Source organism: Anomalospiza imberbis, chromosome 8, assembly GCF_031753505.1.
Source record: "Anomalospiza imberbis isolate Cuckoo-Finch-1a 21T00152 chromosome 8, ASM3175350v1, whole genome shotgun sequence".
NCBI classification, from domain to species: domain Eukaryota; kingdom Metazoa; phylum Chordata; class Aves; order Passeriformes; family Viduidae; genus Anomalospiza; species Anomalospiza imberbis.
In genome coordinates, this window is record NC_089688.1 from 18,570,536 (window position 1) to 18,593,568 (window position 23,033).

General features: G+C 40.3%; 1 protein-coding gene across 2 annotated transcripts; it reads left to right on the forward strand.

The window, feature by feature from the left end:
• The first annotated feature begins 1,049 nt into the window (after nucleotides 1-1,049).
• On the forward strand, nucleotides 1,050-22,707 carry STAMBPL1 (STAM binding protein like 1). Of its 2 annotated transcripts, none has more exons than XM_068197603.1 (11): nucleotides 1,050-1,192; nucleotides 12,418-12,611; nucleotides 13,479-13,696; nucleotides 15,084-15,159; nucleotides 16,358-16,453; nucleotides 17,059-17,413; nucleotides 17,978-18,102; nucleotides 18,962-19,099; nucleotides 19,735-19,847; nucleotides 21,359-21,458; nucleotides 22,400-22,707. In XM_068197603.1, the coding sequence occupies exons 2-11, from the start codon at nucleotides 12,528-12,530 to the stop codon at nucleotides 22,454-22,456; spliced, it is 1,362 nt and encodes a 453-aa protein (XP_068053704.1). In that variant the 5' UTR covers nucleotides 1,050-1,192; nucleotides 12,418-12,527; the 3' UTR covers nucleotides 22,457-22,707. The 2 variants fall into 2 exon arrangements, with proteins under 2 accessions (XP_068053704.1, XP_068053703.1); XM_068197602.1 differs by lacking the exon at nucleotides 1,050-1,192 and adding an exon at nucleotides 1,510-1,733.
• The last annotated feature ends 326 nt before the right edge of the window (nucleotides 22,708-23,033 follow it).

Sequence of the window (23,033 nt, forward strand, 5' to 3'; positions counted from 1 at the left end):
AAGCAGCCGCCCAGGGCTGCCTCAGGACATCAAGTTCAAACTTTTCTAGAGCATGCTGTACAACTTTTCTTCCCATGCTTTACAAGAAGAACCAGCCACAGACACTCCTTGCAAGAGGCTACAGGGAAACATTCAGGTCAGTGACCAACAGTTCTTGGGAAAGAACACCATGTGCAGTGTCTTCAATACTGAACACCTAAATCAATCTAATGTTCAGCCTAAGTTCACCTCTGACATAACTGAGTTTTACAAAAGAATTGCCAGTTTTTCTAACAGAAGACAGCTTCCAAATACCCATCTGATAAGCTCTCCATTTACCAAAGTTTCCTGCAACCAAACTTTATCTTCTTATTGCCATCCATCAGAAATGTAGCTCTGGAATGCACAGGGTCAACAGGAAAACAGGACATGGACAACAGGACATGGACACCAGGAATGCCCATTCTTTACATTTCCCCTTGGAATACCATTAGCTATCCAGACAAAATCTTTGCAGCACTGAAAGTGTCCCTTCCATGTCTGCGTCAGGATAGGATTATCTTAACAGTTCCCCTGAAAACCCTCCATGGCATAGACTGGAGCCTCTATTTCATAACTCTCTCAGCCAAACCCAAGACAACAAGGTAGGTGTTTGAACATACTGGATTTTTGTTGCTTGCCCAAATCAGACCCTCTTGTTCTTAAAGCCAGGACCAAGACCTGTTGTCTCACTCCACAGCCACTGGCACCAAGAGTGGCACTTTAAGGCTCGGAAGCCAAGCAGCCAGAACAGCCTCACACACAATGAAAGGAGGGAAGGAAAATTACATTACTGTGTTTGGGGGTGCAGGAGGAGTGCAGGATACAAGTATCTTAGACCATGTCTAGACTTCCATGTCTAGGTTTGGGGTCCAGGAAATGCATCAATATGATCAATACCTGCCAAGAAAGTTGAGCAGAATGACAAGAAGAAGGTCATCCAAACTTATCACGGAGTGAGTAACTGCTGAACATTCCGCGCCTACCTCCTCTGCTTTATAGGAAGAAGGCCCTCCTGTCCAGCATGCCTCTTCCCAGGTACAACAGCCCCACGCCGGCAACCACACCTTCAGTTTAATTTACGTCCTTTTCCTCCTTACCCACAGCTTCCTCCGCAACGGTGCTAACATTGCTTCCCCTCAGTTAGCCCTTCCCAAAGTTCAGGAGAGTCCAGGTGAGGTGTGCATACCCTCCGGTACCCAAGCAGATAAAGACTGACTTAATGATGGCCGGGCTGACAGCGGGACCGCGGGAAATGCGGAGGGGACACATCCCAGGTGCGCACGGACCATGCTGCGCCCCAGCACCCTCTGCCCCGGCCTGGCGCCGCCCACGCACGGCACCTCCCGCTGCCCTCGTCCCCCGCAGCTGCGGGGCTGCAGCGGCGGCCGGACCCCGCAGCGCAGAGCGGGACGCGGCCCCGCCGCTCGCCCGGCGCGGCGCAGGCTCCTCCCTTCGCCCCGCACCGTGACACGGCCCGGCTGCGGCGGCGCAGGGCGCTCGGTCCCCGCCGCCACCTGCCCGCCCGGGGCCGCTCCCGCGCAGGGTGCCCGGGGCTCCGCGTCCCGGCGGGGCGAGGCGAGGCGAGACGGGAGGAGGAAGAAGCGAAAGAGAAGCAGGAGGAGGCCCAGGCCGCCCCGGCGCTCCTGCCTCCCCCCGCCCGCGCTTTGTCCGCGGCAGCGGCCGCGCCGCCGCTCGCACGGATGCGAGACCCGGTAAGCAGCATCGCCCTTCCCGCTGCGGGCAGCGCGGAGCCGGCGGGGCGCTGCCTGCCGCCTCCATCCGCTGCTCTGCGCCAGCGGCCCCTGCGGGCAGAGCGAGCAGGGGCCAGTACGCCTTCCGGGGCCGTGGCAGCGGGGGCCGGGACCGGCTCCATCCGCTCCTCGGCCCGGCCAGCGTCCCGTCGCCGCCCCGGGGTCAGGTGCGGCGACCCGCGGAGGCCGCTCGGGAGCAGCCCTCCTCCGGGCAGGGCGGAACTCCGGGCGGGAGCGGCCCCGGGCGGGAGCGGCGGGGCCGGGGAGCGGCTCGCGGGGCCGGGGAGCGGCGTGGGCAGTGCGGTGGCACCGGGGGCTGGGCGGGGGGCGGCGGGCAGCGAGCCCGGCCGGCTGAACCTGCTGACTCCGCTGCGTCTACGCTAAGAGCTGGTGGCAGTGTGGTGGGGAGTCCGGAATGTTACCGTGTGCCAGAGACAAATCTGACTGATAACAATATTCTGGTTTTAAATTATCTCCATATACATGTGAAAGATGATCATCGGAATAGAAAGTGAAAGAATCCAAACCAGTAGAAATTGTGGTTGCTGAGCATCTGTAACTCTCTGATGAGCTTTTTCTCTTCATGTACTTGGTTTTGTACCTGCCTCCTTTTGACCTCTGTAGGATCTCTGGTGTCCTTCTGAAGTGCACTGAGGAATGTACCTCGCTCTTGCACATGCTGCCCGGTTTCAGAAGGATGCCAAAAAATCTCTTCTGGGGGAATTCCTCTTGATGTGGAATTATTTGTGTTTAATATGCACACGGTTCTGAATGCTCTGAGAAGTCATGGGCAGGAAAACCCCCACCTTCTACTGAGAATGGGAAGTAGTGTGATTATGAGATCTTGGATACACTGTACTTCCCTGGACATTCATTCCCCAGGTGAAAAATGGCTTTGAGAAAGTTCTGTCTTCACAGAAGTGAGGTTTCTCCTTATTGCAGGCTTAAGTGGATGACTGTCCAAAACTGTAGTTAGCATGTATTGATTACTTGCCTTAGACAACCAAGTCCTAGAAAATAAGATATAGACCCAGAACTTCATTGAATATTCCCAGGGGAATGGAGCCCAGGTTTGTTGTTGTGAGTGCTGCTCAGGCAAGATACTCTGAAACAGATGAGTTTTCTCGTGTACTAAATGCATTGTGGCTGGTATATTGCATGTCTAAGTGCTAAATGTTTGGATAACTAAACCATAGGCCAGTGTTTACAAGTCTGGAGTTTAACAGATCACAGGATACTGTAGGAATGCAGGAAGCATTCATCCCAAATTCTGAATAATTCTGTGGGTAACAATTTCATAGTTGGGGGTCCTTGTGTGGGTGTGTGTGTACAGTGTTTTAAATGGCTGTAAGTGCAGGGGGGTATTTTGTAGCATTATGTTTAAAAATTGTTTTGATCAATCCTGCAGTCATTTCTATTACTTGATACTGCTCTGCAGACTCTGCGAAGGCATTTCTTGTGTGGTTTTTTTTATGTGCATTAAGTATGCTGAAGGTTAGGCCTTCAGGCTTTTCCTGGAAGTTAATCACCAAGATCAGGAAGCGTATAGCTCAAGGTGAGGGGTGTTGTAAAATCTTCAGCTGCTGAGGGAATGGCAAGGTGACTTGTGCATGAAGGCACTGAAAAAATACTGTATACATAAGTATTTGGTCTCTGTTGCAATGTAATGTGTTTTTCTGGTTTTATCAGACTCCTGAAATTTTATTTCTGCACCAAAGGTTACACTTCCAATTTGTGTTCTGAAAATTAGTTTGCTGTCATGTAAAGGAAGTCTTTGTCTATACAATTTTAATAAAATTAGAACATTTATAATGTCATGCCAGAAAGCATATTTTCTGGTCATGCTTTCCATTATTAATAGAAGTATCAGTCCATGAGACAAAATGATCTTGCTTGTGCAGTTCCTGAACAATCCACGCGCAGTGGCTTAGAACTGTTGTTGCAAAGAAATTCCTATTATAAAAATCCAGCCTTTTCAATCTTTCCCAGCTGCTGATGCCTCTCAGAAGTGCTGTGAGTCAGGCAGCTCCTCAGACACAACCTGCTGCCTACCACTTCCTACTGGCAGCTCTGGATGAGTCACAGCTCAGCACACAACATACGGAATTGCGTTATGGAAGCTGTGGGCTCTCCACATAATCAACGTAGGAAGTATCTTCCTCTTTTAGCATCTCTGAACCTTTAGCATCTCTGAACCACTGTCAAAAAGCCTTCAGAGACATCTACTGCTCTATGTTGATATAAAAAGGAGCTTGTATAGGCTGCAAAGATCAATGGGCTCATCTTGAGGGGAAAAGCAAATACTATGAAAGGTTCAAAGGTAGACTGTGCATAGCTTCACTGGGATGAAGCTGTTGGCCTGCAGGGGTACAAAATGTTAACCAGAACCATTGTGCTCAGCTTTGATAGTCTGGATAATTCAGCTGACTGTCAAGCAGCCCTGTGAGCTGACTGTGTTACAGCCAGTGCTGCTATAAAACATGTGCTTACCACTGTCAATCTTAGAAACTTCAGTAAGAGAAATTAAATATTGTATCTATCCAAGTAGGACAAGAAGTCTAAAGCTCACAGAATTCTTCTCATAGAGCCAGACATTCATCTTGTTTTTCCTGGGTTGTTCTTTGCTCATAGCATGTTCCACCCTGAATCATCTAGAATAGGGGAGAAGGTCAAAGATTTCCTTACAAAATCAGCTAACTGTGTTATTTTAATATAAACATTGTACAATAGAATAATGCCAGATTGGTGTTGTTCATGCTGATTGATCACACTTCATCCTCTAGGTAATCTCACTATCAATTTCTTACCTGACCTTTCCTTACTTAACCATTTGTGTACAAAACAGTCAGAGTCCTTTGAACTAATGCCTCAAATTTTTTTTTCTAAATTTGAGGCAAAAAAAATCTTCATTCTTTATAGGCACTTTAATAGGCTTCAAATAAACTGTGAATTTGTTTGTCAGAAATGTCAAATAAATTTGGCTCGCCTTTATTTTGTCCCCTGTATTTTGAGCTATGGGAAGTAAGACAGCATAAAAATTTGTCATCTGATAGAAACAAAAAATGATTGTTGCAACCAGTTACTCACTCAATCAACAAGCATCCTTATTAGATGCTATGGAGTCTGAAGGTGTTCTAAAATTAGGCAGGATATATTTTGCCAGAAAAAATCATTGCATTTTATAGGAAGAACCAGAAGATTCTTAACCCCTCTAGCCTAGTGGGACCTTGCCCCTGAGAGAAATAGGGATACAGACAGAAAAAATCTGTGAAACCTTAAGGCTTTGCAAGGAATCATTCTTTCTTTGATTTTTGGAAGTCTATGAAGTTGCAGGCCTCTGTGCTGATTTTAACCTCTCATTTGTTTCCCTTAGCAACACAGCTTCTTGCCTTCATGGTGGAAGTTTCTTTTATTGCTGATGTATTGGACTGCAACTATCTCCTTTTTTCCATTATTTCAGTTGAACCATCAAAGAACAAACTGTGTAAAACCAGCTCTTTCTTGTACTTCTGTCCTCTTCTGGGTTACTGTGCCCTGGTGCAGTTTTCTTGGGGGATTGCTGTGGATTTCCCAAAGGGAGGAAATAGCACTGTTTTTCTACACCATGTCTAGAACATCCTTTTAGTGGGTCACTGGAAAGATGCTGCTCTGTGTTGCATAAGTATATTTCACTGACTGCCTAAGAAAGATTTTGCTTGTAATCCCAGACATTCTACCATGGTTGATATTTATCCATTATGTTAAAAATGCTTTTTTGCTAAAACTGAATTGTGTCACTAAAGAAAGGATGGGGGAGGGGGGATTGTGTTTTGTTTTAACACAAGAATTCAAGAAAGAACTGTCAATTCATGAATGCATGTTTGAATGTTTAATATTTCCAGTTAATTTTTGAGAATATTATCTTAAAAGCCACTAATATTGTTTTAGACAGAACTTGTTAATAAATCTGGTAGCGACCCATCATCTATGTGTACAGCTCAAACACATAGGGTTATGTTGTAGTAGCACAACCATACTAGATGTTGATTTCAAAACAGCCTGCATAAAAATGAATGAGAAAATAGTTGACAGTCAGAAGTTTCCTCTGTGCTTTGAAGCAATAGGAGAGAGAAGCCTGTAGGCTCTGCATTCACATACTCTGTGAAGTCAGGTTCTTGCACGTGCCATGCTGGACATTATCAGCATATTGTAGTGGTTTATCAGAGTCTTAGCAGAACTAGTAGCGATCTAATTCTATTAACGTAGCTTCTTGATGCACTAATGTTTGTATCTGTGCCAAGAGGAATGCTGTCCTTAGAAAACAGGTAGTCAATGATATTCAAGTAACTACGCTGACTAATTGCAGTAGTCCAAATATTTGCAGAACAATTATAACAGTCTTCAGACAATTAATTCAAACTCCATTTTGAAGCACCAAAGCAGACCCTTGTGTCACCCATTCTTTTTTTAGATGAAAATAAAGCTCAGTTTTGTGATGCAAGGTACAGCACTGAGTGGCCTAAGCATAAGCAAGGCTTGGGTTTGGCAGATCCTGTGCATGGAGGATCTTCCCTGCCTGTGATTTCTCCCTCTCAGAGCCCAAGCAGGTGAAGGTGCTACTGTCAATCCTCCACTGACACAGTTTGCAGAGAGGCCTCTGGGTAGTGTGCTGGGGCATGAGAGGCACTTCACCAGTGAGAAAGAGGAAATGTTCTTGACCCACTTCTGGGAGAGATGGTTGTATAGCTCAGCAGCTGCTTCTGGGAGTTAGAGGTGCTTGGGAGGTGGTCTTGGAACTGCTGTTTCAATGGAGCTGTGGAGCTAAGGAGCACTGTCAAACTATGAAATGTTACTGAGATGGGCTTTTCTGGAGCTGAGCTTAGTAGTAGCTGTAAAGAGCAACTTTTCTGTTGAAAGGCGCAGGGTTTTCAGGAACTGGCTCCCTGCAGTGATTCCTTTTATTGAAAGGCCATTCTGTTGAGTTTTTTTGATTGGGTATTTCCTCTTCACAAGAGAATGGTCTTGCCATGACATTCAGTGCTTTGTTGGGTTTTTTTTTTTCCAGAAGAGACTACTTCCTATACCAGCTGAATCACTTGCTGTGATGATGAATGCTTGTTACAAAAAGCATGTTGACAGATGAACATGCTGTTTCTTTTCGGAGAGAACCAACAGAAGGCAGTTTGCTATTTAGGCTGGTATTTAGCATATTTATATATCAAACCTAAGTGTGTGTGTATAAATAATCAATGTGCTGTGCCAATACATGGCCTGGTATTTCAAAAATAGCTGAATGAGATAAGTTCCTGTATTTCTAACCTGTTTTTCACCAAATTCACTTGAGTATCCACTTACAAGTACAGAATTTTAAGTATCTGCTTCATGGGTGACTTACTGGAATGGTCCTTTAACTTCATCTGGCAGTCACTGGTGTGACCTATTTAAAGTTTGCTGAGACAACTTAGTTCCATTATGGGTAATTGAAAGGTGTTACTTGCACTTGCTAATTTGGCTATTTTAATGAGAACTGACCTCCTTATGGTTTGAGATGCATCTTTATTCTAGGATTCTGTAATCATCACACTTCCTAGTATAGTAACATGAAGTATGATTGCGTTAACTTCTCATGGCAATATTAAAGGAAGCTTTTTCTTGCTATGGGATGGCTGCAGAACAATTCTCTCAAGAACAGATTCAAAAAGTAGAACTGTAATACATTTTGGCTTCTATATTAGCAAATATTTCTAGATATACTTTAAGAATCCTGATCCAAATTGAGTGAAGTTAATGATTTTGGTGGAAACCTCATCTAGGTTTTACATTCCACAAAAATATCAGACAAAAGGATACGTATTTCTGGAATAATCCACCATTAAAAATATTCAGAGAATAAATCATTGCATAGATTATTTTTAACCTAATCTTTGAATTAAGAAAGTGCTTTGGAAAATTTTGCCAGTGATCTCTTTAAAAAAGATTTTTTTTCATAAGACAATTAGTCAAAATATTGATAAATGTTATGGACAGCAGTGGAGTCTGTGTTATGATTAATTCCCTTGAAATTTAAAAATGTGTTACAAGAGGAAACTAATGTTACAAAGTAACTAATGTTACAAATGGAAAATTATATATTTAATTAATTTTGTGGAAGTTACTCAGTTGCTTGTTTAAAAATCCAAAAAGCTCATTCAACATTTCTTGTAACCTCTCAAGAATGAGCAACATTGCTCGTTCAACCTCTTGTAAAGAACTGAAGCCTCCAGATGATGACAAGGAGTAGAAATTCAGTGCTAGCACTCTGCAGTCAGTTTCTGGGATGTCGTGACACCCTGAGCTTCTCTTTGTGTCCTCTCTGAAGAGCTGGAGCAGCACAGCTCCTATTGGGGTGCCACAGTCCCCGTGGGCATCCTTGGGCAGAGCATGGTCCTGCTTGGTGTCCCTGGCTTGGCTGGGACAGCCATCTCCCAGAGCCAGGTTCTGTCAGGGAAGGACGTTTCAGGGTTTGTCCCAGCAAGGCACGGAGACACACTCCTCGTGCCAGGCTGTGCCCTGGCTGCGCTGCAGGCATTGCGAACACCTCTGTGCAGATCCAACAGCGCTGCAGCCGCGCTGTGCAGCCATGTGTGTCACCTCTCACTGTCACACCACGCTTCTGTAACGGGGAAAGTCAGCAGGGCCATGCCTCTGAGCACAGCCAGGGTGTCTCGTTTGGCCACATCCAGCCAGCCTGGCAACTGTTTGAAATGCCAGCGTGCAGCAAACCGTGAGGGCCTTGGAGAATTTGTGGTGAATTGTGATATTGCAGCTCTCAGAAGGGTTTGTTTGTGCATGCATTCCCCGATCTTCTCACACCACCTGTCTCACGAGCCTGCTCCTGAGGTACTTGATATTCTTATTCTGTCTTCATGTCCTACTCTTGGCATATACTTTCACTTAAAATTGCTCTCTCTGCTTTTCATTTCCCTGGTGCTTGGTACCATGCTTGTTAGCCTGAACAGAAGGAATCACTTTCAATGCTATTTAAAATGCTGTTTTTCTCAGTTTGCTCTGTTTTCTTGTGGCTGAATGGCTTTGATTTAATAAATCTGGATTTTTCGAGGATTAATACACATGATAATAAGATGGGACATATGGGAAAACAAATGCTTTTTGAGGAGGAAATGGGATTTGGTGAGAAGTGCTATTCCCAATGAAATCAAGTTTCTTAACCATTGAATTGATGTTAGATTATTATTATTATCTGGTACTGACTATCAGAAAATTCACAATTACAAAAAAAACCAAACTAAATTTGAATGCTAAAATCCTGTAATTTCTCCTCAAACAAACCTTAGCTAAGTCCATGTAAGTTAACTGGAATGCCTGAAATAGTGAAGTAGAAAAATGCATCTTTACTCTTAGAATTTTGAGCACTTTAGAGTATAATAGATTAAGACAGCTCCAAGCTAGCATTGGTATTTATCCCCTGTGGTTGAGTGTAGCTCACTGTATTAGCAAAGTATTTTGTATATTTGAGTATAATTAGTTTCAGCTATGCAGAGAGATTTGGTGTTTGGATTTATTTGAATTGCCAGAACTGAGCAATTTTTGTGGGAACTACACAAACTCTTTGGGTGCCCTTTCAAAGCCAGCTCATCTCAATCTAGGACAGCACTGCTTCAGAAAGTGACAAACCTTTCTGCTTTGCTGGCTTCGTGGTTCTGCCTGCTCCTTTGCATTTTGATTTTGAGAAGGAAGTAAAAGTCCATTTAATTTTAATTTGGACCAGCTACAACTTGCCTTGAAGTCAGTGGAGGCAGCAAAGTGAGAGTACAGGGAAGGGTGGCGAGGGCGAGGGGAGCCCCTTGGCAGTGCCTGCCCTGCGAGCAGCTGGAGGTGACTGTGAAGCTGTGCCGTGTGCGTGAGGAGCATTATGCACAGGGGCATTCCAGGCAGCTGGCAGACATGCCTCTGGTGGTGTTTTTAGTGAAGCTTAACTCTCAGCATTTTAATCATTCATAATTCTGCCAGTGTGTCCACGTGTTAAGGATAATATATTGGAGTGCAGTCATAAGTCAGCCCACATTCTTTATAGGAGTTCTTTTTCCATAAGTTACACTGCCAGCTGTAATAGTGAATATATTTAAAATCTTATATCACATTTTTGTAGAAGAGATACAAATTCATCTTAGTATTTCTTCTTTATTTACAGTGTCTCATTTTTAGTGTGTTCCTGAAACTAAGTTTAAAAAGCCAGTTTCTTCTTTTATTTGCAGACATTCTTCTGCTAAACTCTTGCACTGTGACATGTCTTATGTTTTTTGCAGAGTTTCTTCATCTTTTCCAGGCTCTGACACAATTTTGAGGAAGTGTGAGTTTCTGCTATTACCAGATGTCTCCTCTTTAAAATACCTGGTATTGCACTTAAAAAAATTATATTAACTAATGCTTCTTTAGTTTAAAAGTTCACTGAATTATGTTTATAACTTTAATATTCTTAGAGCAAGTTGAGAAATATTTGCAAGTAAAGGGTTCCATGATGTCTTCCTGTGGTATTTCTAAAGAGATTTTGACAGGGGAACACCATAGGCTTCTTTAATAAAGACATCTTTGGGAGTACTGCCCCCCCAAAAAAAACCAAACCCCTAATTAATGGCTCTTGTGTTTGCCACTTGCTGCAGTAACTTTTTTGCACTTACCTAGCAGCTAGATTGAAAGGTCTCCAAGGAGCGGTAACAGTTGAAAGAAGCATTTGATCCATATTCCATGTCTTCAGTGGGAAGCATCTCATGAGCCTGGTCCTAAATGTCCATTTCCTCTCTAGGCTTTGCAGAAGGACTGTTAAGGGAGAAAGCCTTCAAAACCAGAATGAAAAACTGCTACAGAAAAGCTTTCTTGCCAGAAGCTGCTAAATGAAATAAGAAATTTGAGAGAAATACGTTTCTGCACCTTTACTTTTGAACAACTTTTTTATATACATGAGTGACTAGAACATTTTGCAGTTTGCTATTCTTGGATGCATACTTTAGACCAAATCCATTCTTCCATTCAAGTATTTTAGCTGTCCCAGATGCTTCTAGGGGAAATAAAATTAACAATTCACAAGTGGTGGGTAAGTGAATGGATAAATATTTATAAAATATATGCTTTTTACATCTTTTTTGTTTGGTAGGTTGGTTTGGTATTTGTTTGAGTTCCACAAAGCATATGAATGCAGAGTCTCTCATTGAAGATTTTATTTTTGCTTAGAATCTGGGCTGCAGGGCCAGAAGTCTGACACAAATTGCACTGGGCAAGCTTTTAGCTTTCTCCTTTCACAGCCTTCCACATCTACAGTGCTTCAGTGAAGAAGGGTTTTGGGTGGAACAAGCCCTAAAGCAGAATGTTTCTTGGAGTAGGCTAAAGCAAAAATATTTCCTTATCATTGTCCTATGGGGTCTTTCTACAGTTTGTGAATAGGCAATGAATAGGCTCTCCTGCCAAGGTGATAATTTACACCAGAGCTCCAGGTCCATAAAATTGAATGGTTTAGAGAACTATTTTTATTAGCACTGCAACCACAACTAAGGTTGTTTTCTCAGATGTGTAAGCCTTGCTTATATTTTTTGGTTACAAATTGAGCAAGCAGTTTGAATACCTTAATTAGCAAAACCTCTTGAAAATGAATTGTAATAATGGCTAAAATTAAGGACTGATCTAATAGGTAGTATTGCTTTTTGGAAGAAAAATGAGCAAAAAATCAATACTTGAGAAATACAGCCATCTAAAAACACATTAGGGCTGTTTTCTTCAACCCAGAGTCCTCTGGCCTCTGGAGAGAGGTGTGCTGAGAAAATATCTTTGCTGAACCCACTCTGTGCTTTTACAAAAGCATGCATGCTTACATATTTTTTGCAAAATTTTTACATGTTTATTGCAACATATAAAGCACCTTTGACGTGCAAGATCAAATCTGTTTAGACTGAGCACACCAAAGTGAAAAAACACATTAGAAACTTAATTTTCACATTTCCTGTGTAATTTGAGTATTTCATTCCTCTCTCAGAGTTGGGTTTTCTTGTTTTGGTTTAGTTTCCTTTTGAATTTTTTTTTTGATGACCACAACATCTACATTTTTTCTCTTAAGTTCAAAGCTGTGCAAGGAGGAATTTTTGTTAGTTGACCCATCAGAGCTGATTGTATTTTGAGTGTTGAAATCAGCAAGCTGTGCAGGTGGAACACATGCTGTTTGAAGTATTTTCTTTCTGCTTTATATTACTGATACAAATTTGTGTATAAAGTTTTATTTCTCATAGTCTTAGCAGAAAATAAAGATACCAGATTCATATTTTTTATAAATATGTTTGTAAACACATGCTCAAGGAAGCACAGATTCTGTAATAAGTCCTCAAACTTCTGTGTTTTTCACTTAATACTTGAAAGTTAGGGGGTTTTTAAGTTGCTATAAAAGTTGTAAAAATAATCTATTGTGTTCAAATATGCTGAAATAACCTTAGTACAGGTCAACTAGTCCACAACTGCACTGTAAGCCGTTATGCTTTCCCAATTTAAATTCTAGACATCTGGTAAGTCTTAAATTATTATTAAATATGTAAGTACTGTGCCACCTAAGTAATCGTGGGTGCTGGCATGCAAACTTACATGACATTTGAATATATTTCTAATCTGAATGACTTATTTTTTCCAGCACACGACCACAATCAACGTATCTATATTCCAGTTCCCCTTGGGCTATTAAACCCCGAGACATCTGGTGGCAAATATTGAGCTCAGGATTGATAGTGCCCTTTTTGTCAGATGGAGACTTTGGAAGATAAGAGCAATCTCCTTGGTTTACAGGCAGACAACAACATGGAGCAGCCATTCACTGTCAGCTCATTGGTATGTATTACTGAAAAATGTTTCAGTGACTGAGCAACTTCTCTTTCATTTAGGAAAAATTTCAAGAGAGCTGTTCAGCAGTGGTGGCTCTCAGCTCCGTGGGTCTCTTCTTGCATGCTGCCTGACAGTTTTGTTGGAATTTATTATATTTCTGTATGTGTGATTTATGGGGTGTCAGCAACCAGATTTTTAAGAAGTTGAAATGAGCATTTTGAATAGAAAGAGTAAAAAATTTCACCAAAGAGGAAACAACCTGCAGTAGCCGTTTATTTATTTATTAATTATCAGGAAGGTAATGACCATAATAAGCAGCTATGGTTCTTCTTCAGTAATTAGTTCGAACTTAGTCTTTAACTGCCTCATTTAAAACTGGAAATGAAGATTTGAAATGAGCTGTTGACTGACCAGAGGAGCTTATTGCTCTTTGTTTCCTGAACTATTTCTAGAAGTCAAATGCTGTCGTGTAATAGGAGTCTGAGTATTCAGGACTTCCATCAAATTATTTCAGTAATTTAAGACAGAACCTTGTAGAATTCATGTGTGGGTTTTTTTTAAGAGGACACACTTTATACTGCCTTTAATAATTTCTACAGCAATTTACTTTTTTTTTTTCCCTTACAGGTGTTTTCCTAATTTTATCCTTTTTTTGTTGTTTTTGGAGGGCATAAGATCACTTTTCTTTTTGATCACAGTTTACTTGCAATTGAGAAATATGTTGGAATGTTTCAACTGTGGCTAGAGGTGGGGAAACCAATGCCTATTTTCAGAAAAGACTAGCTGAATATTTCCCTTGAGCTTCTTGACTGTGACCACTTACTGGAAGTGAAACGGAATATTCTCTTCGCTAATGAGACTGTTCTTTTTCAGAAAAAGCTGGTCGCTATTCCTGACCACACAGACATCTCTGTGACCCCAGAGGAGAGAGTACGTGCCTTAAGCAAGCTTGGCAGCAATATCACAATCAATGAGGACATCACTCCCCGGCGCTACTTCCGATCTGGAGTGGAGATGGAGCGAATGGCGTCCGTGTACATGGAGGAGGGAAACCTGGAGAATGCTTTTGTGTTTTATAACAAGTTCATAACGTAAGAAAGCAGTTGTAGCCATTACAGCTTATAACTCTGAGTACACTGAAATGGAGAGCTGCACTGAGAACCCCTTTAGATAAGGAGAAATTTGTTTAATGTGTTCTTGCAGAACAGCTTTGTTCTCTGGAGATATTTTACACTGAGCGTGGGCTTTGTTAAAACTTCCTGCCACCTTTTCATGTGGTTGTCCTATCCATGTGTGAACTGCCAGGCATGAATTAACCTAACATACAGAGGTTTGAGTTTACTCTGCCAGGCCATACCATGAGCACTGTTGCCCCCAGATTATTCTTTATATGTTAGCATGTTGGTTAAACACAATTTTTAAACACATTCAAAAGCAATGTTTAAATAAGCCTTTAGTAGTTTAAATAAGCCTTTAGTAGTTATATCCTATGAGTATCTGCTGATCTTAAGGATGGTAGTATTGCACAATACTTATAAACATGAGAAAAAGGGTTTTCTTGCTTCCATTTTATTTTTATTCCCCAAAAAAGATTAAGTATGATTTATAGTTTCTTACAGGAATAAATGCAAAATCTACAATGTATGTTCATGATTATTTTCCTTACCACAAAAGAACAAATCTGGCCAGCTTTCATTACAACTCTCAGAATAGACAGCTGAAAAATATATCACTGGCAGATTTAAACTTTTAACCTAGCTAATTTTGCTGTAGGATTGATTGGTTTGTTTTATTGCTTCAGAAAGGTTTGGGGGTTTTTTAATGTGCATATTTTAAAATTTTTGTAAAGGAAACATCCCTCCTTGCTCCTTGTTTTCCTCATATTCTGAAAACTAGACCAAACCTTTCTTAGCCCACCTATTTTCAAATGTATCTATCTCTATAAAAAGAGGGTCTGGAGGTGAATATTGTGCAAATTACTGAAAGAATGATAGCAGCAGTACATTACAAACTCTTTGCAGCTGAGTGTTGCCATAATTTATCTGTGCAGCTTGGTCTGGTAAAAATACCTGCTTTAGTGATAGTCATTGTATCATTCTTGTCTTCCATTGGAGAGTCAGCATTTTGGCTAAGAACAGATAAAGAGTAGAAATAGGATTTACTAGCACTGACTAGAGTGGAGGGTGTTTTTGAGGGATATTTTTAGATGCTGGCTGCTAGCTAGCCATTTTTTTTAACCTAACCCAGTACTAATGGAAGCCAAAATATATCAGATGTGGAAAATAATCTCCTGTCCTTATTCTGTGTGTCCCATACAGGTCCATACCATAATGTGTTAGTTGAAACATGTGTGTAGAGCCCTGGTCCAAGTCATCTGGAATTCAGTGTTTAACAATTACGTGAAACTGATTTTTCTGCCAATATAAAAGCTATAGTGGGTAGTCTTCTGACTAAACACATGCATGTTTAATTTTCTAGGTTGTTTGTAGAAAAGCTGCCCAGTCACCGAGACTATCACCAATGTGCAGTACCAGAAAAACAAGATATTATTAAGGTAGGGTTATGGTTTCCTGGTATTTATGAAATATTTTACTCAGAACCTCTTCATTTTTCCCAGCACATATAAGCCATAGCTTCTTTTTCTCCAGAGCACCCATAGCAGCCATCACAGCTTCAATTTCTGATACTTTTCTCCACTACTCATACATGTTTTATTTTGGAAATTAAATTATTGATCTAAAATGTGAATGAGAATGGTCTCAGTAAGTTATTAGGTTGTTGGGAGCCCAGGTACATCTATTTCTCAAAGTTTGCATATTAAAAATGCACATGTTAACAGTACTTAGTTTGATTCTGGTCACAGTTATATGAATGGATAGTGGTCCAAACTGACTATTGCATACAGAAGGAGAAATGTGTGGCATTACTGATGCCTGTGCAGTGTTTGCGCACTCTGCTAAATAAATAAAGTATATTTTTTCTTTCTTTATTACCAAATATGTATTTACGTAGTTATTACCAGATTTTTTCCCTCCTCTTCCATACAAAATAGTTTTACTTTTGTTTTTTTCCCCTCTAGAAAATAAATCCTAAATAAATTTTAAGTATAGCCTTATACTGAAGTTAAAACAGTTGGAACTGCCCAGTGAGAATTGCTAGTAGGACCATGAGTGTCTCTTGCTCCATGCCCTCATGTTTGCTTGCTTTCTCTACTGTTAAACTGAATGTTTTACTCAAAACCAAAATAATTAATGCCAAAGTTCTGACTGTGGTCCACTAGGAGAACATCTCTTGGAAATGGGCATATTCAGACATATTAGACATATTTCTGACTGGGAAGTTTCAGAGAAAAATGCAACGATCCTACCTGAAACTCCCTAAGTTGGCCTTAGCATTTTTTTACGATTTATGCCTACAACAAAAACATTAGTCATCACACACCTATTAAGTAAGACAGAGATAACAGACTCCTAGTGAAAGGGCTAATCTTTGCTTGAGATAAGAACAGCCATGTCACATGTTTCACTAATGTAAATCAACATATTTATTGAAACCAATGTACTATAGAAGTTTCATAAACTGATGATATAGTGTGTATTTCCTCTTTTGCCTTTTTTTTCTGTAAGAAGAGCAGGTTTTTTCTGTTTTGTATTTTTTAAAAATGTGTGTTACAGCTGAGTTTGTTTTCCAGGTAGCTCTTCTAAAAAGTGAAAAGTAAACTTATTTATCTTTTTCCCCATCCTACCTTAAAGAAATTGAAGGAGGTTGCATTTCCACGGACAGATGAATTGAAAAGAGATCTTTTAAAAAAATATAACTTAGAATATCAAGAATACATGCAACACAAAGTAAGTTTTATATGATTATTAAATGCTGACATTATATTTTTCTGTCATTTAAAAATTAAACAGTAAAATGCCAGTTTTATGAGAACCTAATAATTTCCTGAGCTATTTAGGAATGACTTTTCATTTCTTCTTCAGAATCAACTGGTCATTTAAAAATAAGTAATGCAAATGTGCAAATGTGCTGCCATATTTACTTAATAGCTGTCTACAAAGATCCAAATAGGTTTTGGTATGCTCTGAATCTGACTTATAAAGAAAATGAAATTGATACTCATGTCAATAAGTGGAAAAGATTCCTTGGCTCCAAATGTGCTCTAATTTGAATTGAGATTGAAGCTACTGAAAACAGGATCTATAGCTTAAAAACTTGTCTTGGAAAAAGCATCCAAGAAACATCTTTTTTGTTCCATCCATCAGTGCTATGTTTTCCATCCTACCTTTGGGGATATAGTTGTATTTTCCTGTTCAGTAACCAGGTTCCAAAAGAGTTCCTTTTTAATTACAGGATTTTATGGTTTTATTGAACTGTTAGATTGCTCCTTTCCTACCATTTGTCGTAGCATTTTTGGTGTTCTGAGAATGTCACTATGTTGTGCATGTTTCAGAACAAATGTAAAACTGAATTTCTGAAGAAATTGGAACACCAAAAGCTAATAGAGGCAGAGAAGAAACGAATTGCACATATGCGGCAGCAGCAGCTCGAGTCGGAGCAGTTTCAGTTCTTTGAGGATCAACTTAAGAAGCAAGAACTAGCTCGAGTTCAGAAAATCAAAGAGAGTGTGGTTATGTCTGAACAGATAGATGGAAGTATGCTGTCTTGTATTTCTGTACCAGAGAACAGTTCCTTATCTGCAGCGCTGCTGGAGAAAAAAGAGAGGCGCGGCACCTCTGGCTGTGCTGGACATTCGCCGCCAGTGGAACGGGTCTTAAAGCCAGCAGCTACTCTAAGTGCTGTTCAGAGTAAGTGCAGACATTTCTTTTATCCCCTATTTTATTTTATCTACCTGCATATGTCTTTATTCACTGTGAGGCTGCCCATACTGAAATAAGCATGAACAGGTTTGTGCAAACACAGCAATTCCTTGTCGTTTCTTCATTTTAAGAGGGAGTTGCACTGTTTCACATTTTCCGGTTGAGTACCAGTGGATTGGTACAGAGATTGAGATTTAGTGTTCCTGTGAATGAAGTCTGAATCTTGCCATGGGCTTCAAGGCAACAGAAACAGAACCTGCAGTGGTTCCCCCTGGAATGCCCTGGCCTGGGAGATGGTGGCAGCTCACTGTCACCTCAGGGACAGGCTAGTGAGCGTATCTTGTGGCTTGGTGACTTCAATTTAGATGAAGTGCTTGTCCTGTAGATTAATTCTCATTAGAAGTCTATGATGTGGTAAGTATAATTACTCCACTTGTAGTAATATAGTATACTGTGTGTATTTCCTTATTTTAGGGATCTTCATTGTGTTACTTTCTCTCTCTTTTTTTTTTTTCTTTTTTTTTTTTTTTTTTTTTTTTTTTTTTTTGTTAGCTCAATTGGCCGAAGCACTCAGAGGTGTCATTTTGCCCAGGGATCTCTGTCACAAATTTCTGCTGCTGGCAGAGGCAAATACAGTAAGAGGAATAGAGACATGTGGAATTCTCTGTGGAAAACTGGTACAGTTTAACCCTCACATTTGTATGGGGAAGACATACTTGATGGTGCTGTAATATCCTGTGATGTGTTGATATCAGAGCAAAAACAGATATAAAGGGTTAGCCTTCCATGTAATGAATTCATATTATAACCTGAGTGGTCATTTCATGGCTTGTTTTATTGGGGAAACATCTGCTCAAAGTACACTGCTATTGTTGTAAAGCCTAGCAAGTCTTTCAGCATGCTGTACAATACAGGCTTTTTCGAGTACTTTCTCTGGCATTCATCTAAGGTAAGTGAGGTTTAGTTACAGGACAATGAACTATAAAGACTGCCAGAATCCACTGGAGTCATCAAATTAATAATGGCACAACAGAACAGAAATCCCCCCATCAGGCTGTAGAACATCTGATTTTTTTTTTCTCTTTGACCTAGATAACATTTAATGTCCTTTGAGAGCAGGGAAAGATGCCATGGCTGATGCTGACATGAAGAATTTTAAAGATGATCCCAAGTGTATTTGAACTACATGAAGGGAAAGAACAGCAGTATTAGTCCTGTTCCAAGTTTCACAGAAAATCATGATAGTTTTCTCAAAACTCTTTTATGTGTTTTTAATTATTTTGAAGGACAGGCTTTTCCCACTGATCTGAGAATCGTTCAATACAACAGTCTTGTGTTGTGACTAATACCACCCTGTATGCATTCATGATAAAATGCTAAGGCATATTTTTAGGTACAGTATGTTGGTGAGCTGCATTGGAATCAGTGGAGCTGTACTGTTTTGTTTTAGCTGACAGGCTGACATCTTTCAGATTTTGATTCAGCATTTATTCCTTAGGCACTCTGTTCCACCCTAAGTCAATGTTTGTTTTTCAGACTCATAATGAATTTACTATTACACATGTAATAGTGCCAAAGCAAACTGCAGGACCAGACTACTGTGACATGGAGAACGTGGAAGAATTATTTGGTATCCAGGATCAGTATGATCTCCTCACTTTGGGTTGGATCCATGTACGTATGACTCATAGATTCTGCTTTTCCTATATTGGCTCTACATACTATGTGGGAAAAACCACAAATAAACAAAAGAAACAACTGGAGTAATACAAATTAGCTTACTGAATTCAAATTGTAGTGACATAAATAAGCACTCATGTTCTCCACAGAGAACTTCTTAATGCAATTGAGGCATCCTGTTGACATAATGGGCCTACTTTTGCTGGTGCAATTTTATTTATGTTGATTTGGGGGTATTTTATTACTTTCTAATGCCATATTCAAAAGTCAGGAAGGGGTATACTGTGTTGTTTAAACTTTATATTAATTTTTCTCTTAGGGATTTTGGACAATTAAGTAATTTCCATTTGTCTTGTGCTTCTTCATTCCACCTTTTCTCCCCCATGATCAGAAAAGTGCTTGTATATCTGATTGTGAATATGCCTTCATGAATCTCATCCTGAAAAGCCTTCTTTTCTCCAGGTTGAGCAATGTAGAACAATATAGAACCTGGGCTAAGAAGAACTTTAGAAACCAGCCTGGGGAAGTACTAATGCTTTCACTCGTAACAAATTTTTTTTTCTTCTTATGTTGACCTTGACCTGTAAGAAATATTTCATGATGTTGAGTTTTGCCTTTCTTTTTTGTAGACACATCCAACACAAACTGCATTCTTATCCAGTGTTGATCTTCATACTCATTGCTCTTATCAGCTAATGTTGCCAGAGGCCATTGCAATTGTTTGTTCACCAAAGCATAATGAGTAAGTTCAGATTTTTAAAGTAATATTTTGGTATTTTTCCCTGCTTCTTGTTATAGAATCTGATCAAATGCAAAGGCTACATGTCAACTCAGATGAGGGGCATGAACATTGTGTTGTGACTTTGTTTTCTAAAGTTGCCTAGACTTGCATTTCAGCCAATCTCTGTGCACAGCATTGTTTCTGGCTTCTCTCTCCTCCTCCCTTCACAGACCCAGGTTTTAATTTCTTTTTTTTTAATATATATTCTGCTCAACAAAGTAATAATTGCAGGAGCTATTCTTCTGGAGTAATCATTGCCAATGCCCTACCACAGATCTGTCTTCATTCTGTCTGTTTAAGAAGGTGGAGGGCGGTTAGGCTTATTTCTCTAGAATGATATGAAAATTGCAGTTTGCAAAGCAGAAGGGTAAAAGTCACTTTTTTGATAATAAGGATCTATTTTTGTATTTCATAAGTTACAAACTATGTATCTGGAAAAAACTAGAATAGTACAAATATTAAAGTGAAGGTTTGTAATGGAACGGGTTTCCCAGAGATGTCATGAAGTCTACATCCATGGAGATACGCAAAACCTGACTGGACATGGTCCTAGCAACCTGCTCAAGGTGATTCTGCCAGAGCAGGGGGACTGGACCAGACAGTCTTCAGAAGTTCCTTCCAACCTAAACAAATTTGTGATTCTCCTTTGGTGTGCTTGGCATTTCAGGTTGCCAGGGCTAACTCCATTGTTTAGAATGTGCATTTCTTCAGTCTTGCCTTCTGCCTCAGTAGAGTGAATCCTGTCCTGGTTGCCTAACTTCCTAAATGGGCCCTTCAGGTTGCAGAGATGCGAACACAGACTGAGAGGCAAGGGCACAAGCACTAGCATTTCTAACCCTGAGCATGCCTGCATACCTTTCCAAATTGCTTCTCTTACAAGCCTCTCTCCCAGTTGATGCTGATACCCTGTAACCAGCTCTAACCTGTAACATTTGTATTGTCAGGTGCTGCCCTGTAGTTAATAGGTCCTCTGTACAGAAGGATGGCTTTGTAACATTTTATTCAATGCCTAAAGAGTTGCAACAGTGCATTTTCTAATGCTTTATGTTACCTGATTACCTAAAAGAGTGGGGAGGATATACTCCTACTAGTCATTTACACAGCCGGTTGAAAGGCTGTTATCTTTAAAGTTGCCCTGGGTGAAGTGCAATCCAGAACGCATAAGTTTCTGGTTTGCATCTGTTCCTGTGTAAACCAGCCTTATCCCTCAGTGGCCTAACCTGCCTAACAGGAACAGCACCAGTACTGTGATCCTTTTTATCCCCTTCCCCTCATCATCTCTTCCTTTACAGGAATACAACTCCCCTTGATTTAAAATACCTTTAAAAAGCCAACTCAGCTGGGGCTCCTGTGTATTGGTCACCAAGCACCTTTCTGTTGTCCTTCTTTTAAGCTAAGCAATTTGTATGTGAAACCTTGGATGTGTACTATGGGAGCAGTATGTAACAGGAGTTTCCTGTTCTGCTTTTCAGCACTGGCATCTTCAGACTGACTAATGCTGGCATGCTAGAAGTTTCTGCTTGTAAAAAGAAGGGATTCCATCCACATACAAAGGACCCTAGGTTATTTAATGTAAGTATATAGTTTAACACAGTTTTTACTATTCAAACTCCTGACCACAGTTCTGCTGCAAACAGAAACTTGAGATTATATTTCTTAATAATTTTCCCCATTTTACTAATTCATTACCCTTCGTTCACTGACCAAGGTAGACATCAGGAGACTACTTAAGCAGTCATTAGCAGCCATGAGGTGAGTGTTAGAAGCTTCCATTCAAATGGTGGCTAACTAGAGGTAGTTACTATCAGTCACCGCTTTTACCTGCTTTCAGAAGGAGCAAAACCTACATTTTCAAACGGGAGTTACTCTTGAGCTCTTCAGTTTTTAAGCAATGAATCAGTTCATCTCTCCAATTTTAGTGCCCCAACAAAACATTCCAGCTGCTTTAAATTGCAGCTATAAGTAGGTTAAGTCCTATTTCCTTCATTGCCAAAAGTTTGCCTTGGCTTCTCTAAGCATTTCTCTGTAACTGTTGTATCTTTTGATGTTTCAGTAGCATAATGGTGTATGTATGGCTGGGCAGTACAGTGACTCAGAACCGTCTTCCAGCAAACACTGGTATTTCTGATAAGAGCCTTTACCTTTGAATAATTAAGGATTTGGGTTTTTTCAATGGGGTTCACTTCAAATACAGAAGCATCTCCTATAGCTTCAAATAAAATGATCCAATACAGAGAAGTCATGCTGAGAGACATTGGAAATTACTGTGTTTTCAGGCTCTCTGAATGTCAGCATTAGTCCTCAAAAGGAGAGGTCAGAGTTTTTTGTTTTGTTTTGTTCTTTCATCACTGAGTGTAGGGATAATTAAAAGGTAGTCCAACTCTGAAAAACGTTAAGATTTTATTGTTCCAGGTAGGCTCTTTTCAGTGGTCTTTTACAGACGTAGTTCATGGATGAAGTTATTGGGTATTTTACTGAGATTTCGGAGAGTAATGGGTTGACTTCTTCTGCAGCCATGTACCCATGTGGTTGGGAAAGACATAAAGATAATCGTGCTGGATCTGAGGTGATACAGATGAACCACATCAATGTACTCTACAAAAGGCCAAAAGAAAAAAAAAGGATTCCTGTTTTTTCCTACATTTTCAGAAATTACTTTTATATTTATACATTTTAGATTGAATGGTTTGGTATTTATTGCTCTAGCCTGTTTTGGAGTTATTTTGTTGCTCTGTCAAGATGGAGTTCAGTGGCATTAACCCTAAATCTGTAAACAAATCTCACCCATAAAACACAACAATAAAATTAACTTCAAACTACAGTAACTGTTGAAATAAGTAATGTTTCTTTTGTCACTTTTCCCCATTTACTGCCTTCTGACAATTAGGTATTTTTAGCAGTGGTTGGCTTTTTGTGACTTCCAGCTATGTACATCTCTTACAGTTTCAGTAAATTTAAGTTACATGTAGTAGAGGCAAATCAATCAGATTTCTTTTTCATGTTTTTCTCCTGTACAACATCTATAGCTCAAGTTTCAGCTGTTAAGGCGAAGATGCTTAGAAATATCCAAATCCTTTACCCGAGAGCTGATCCTCACCATTTTGGGATAACAGGGATGCATCAGAGTCCCTTGGAGAAATGTGAGAC

What these genes read in the sequence shown, in the direction of transcription:
- STAMBPL1 (XM_068197603.1), top strand. Translation starts at nt 12,528, where the DNA reads ATGGAGACTTTGGAAGATAAGAGCAATCTCCTTGGTTTACAGGCAGAC. An exon ending in TTTTATAACAAGTTCATAAC is followed by an intron (nt 13,697 to 15,083) that starts GTAAGAAAGCAG and finishes TTAATTTTCTAG; the next exon opens with GTTGTTTGTAGAAAAGCTGC. An exon ending in AGGACCCTAGGTTATTTAAT is followed by an intron (nt 21,459 to 22,399) that starts GTAAGTATATAG and finishes CTTCTTCTGCAG; the next exon opens with CCATGTACCCATGTGGTTGG.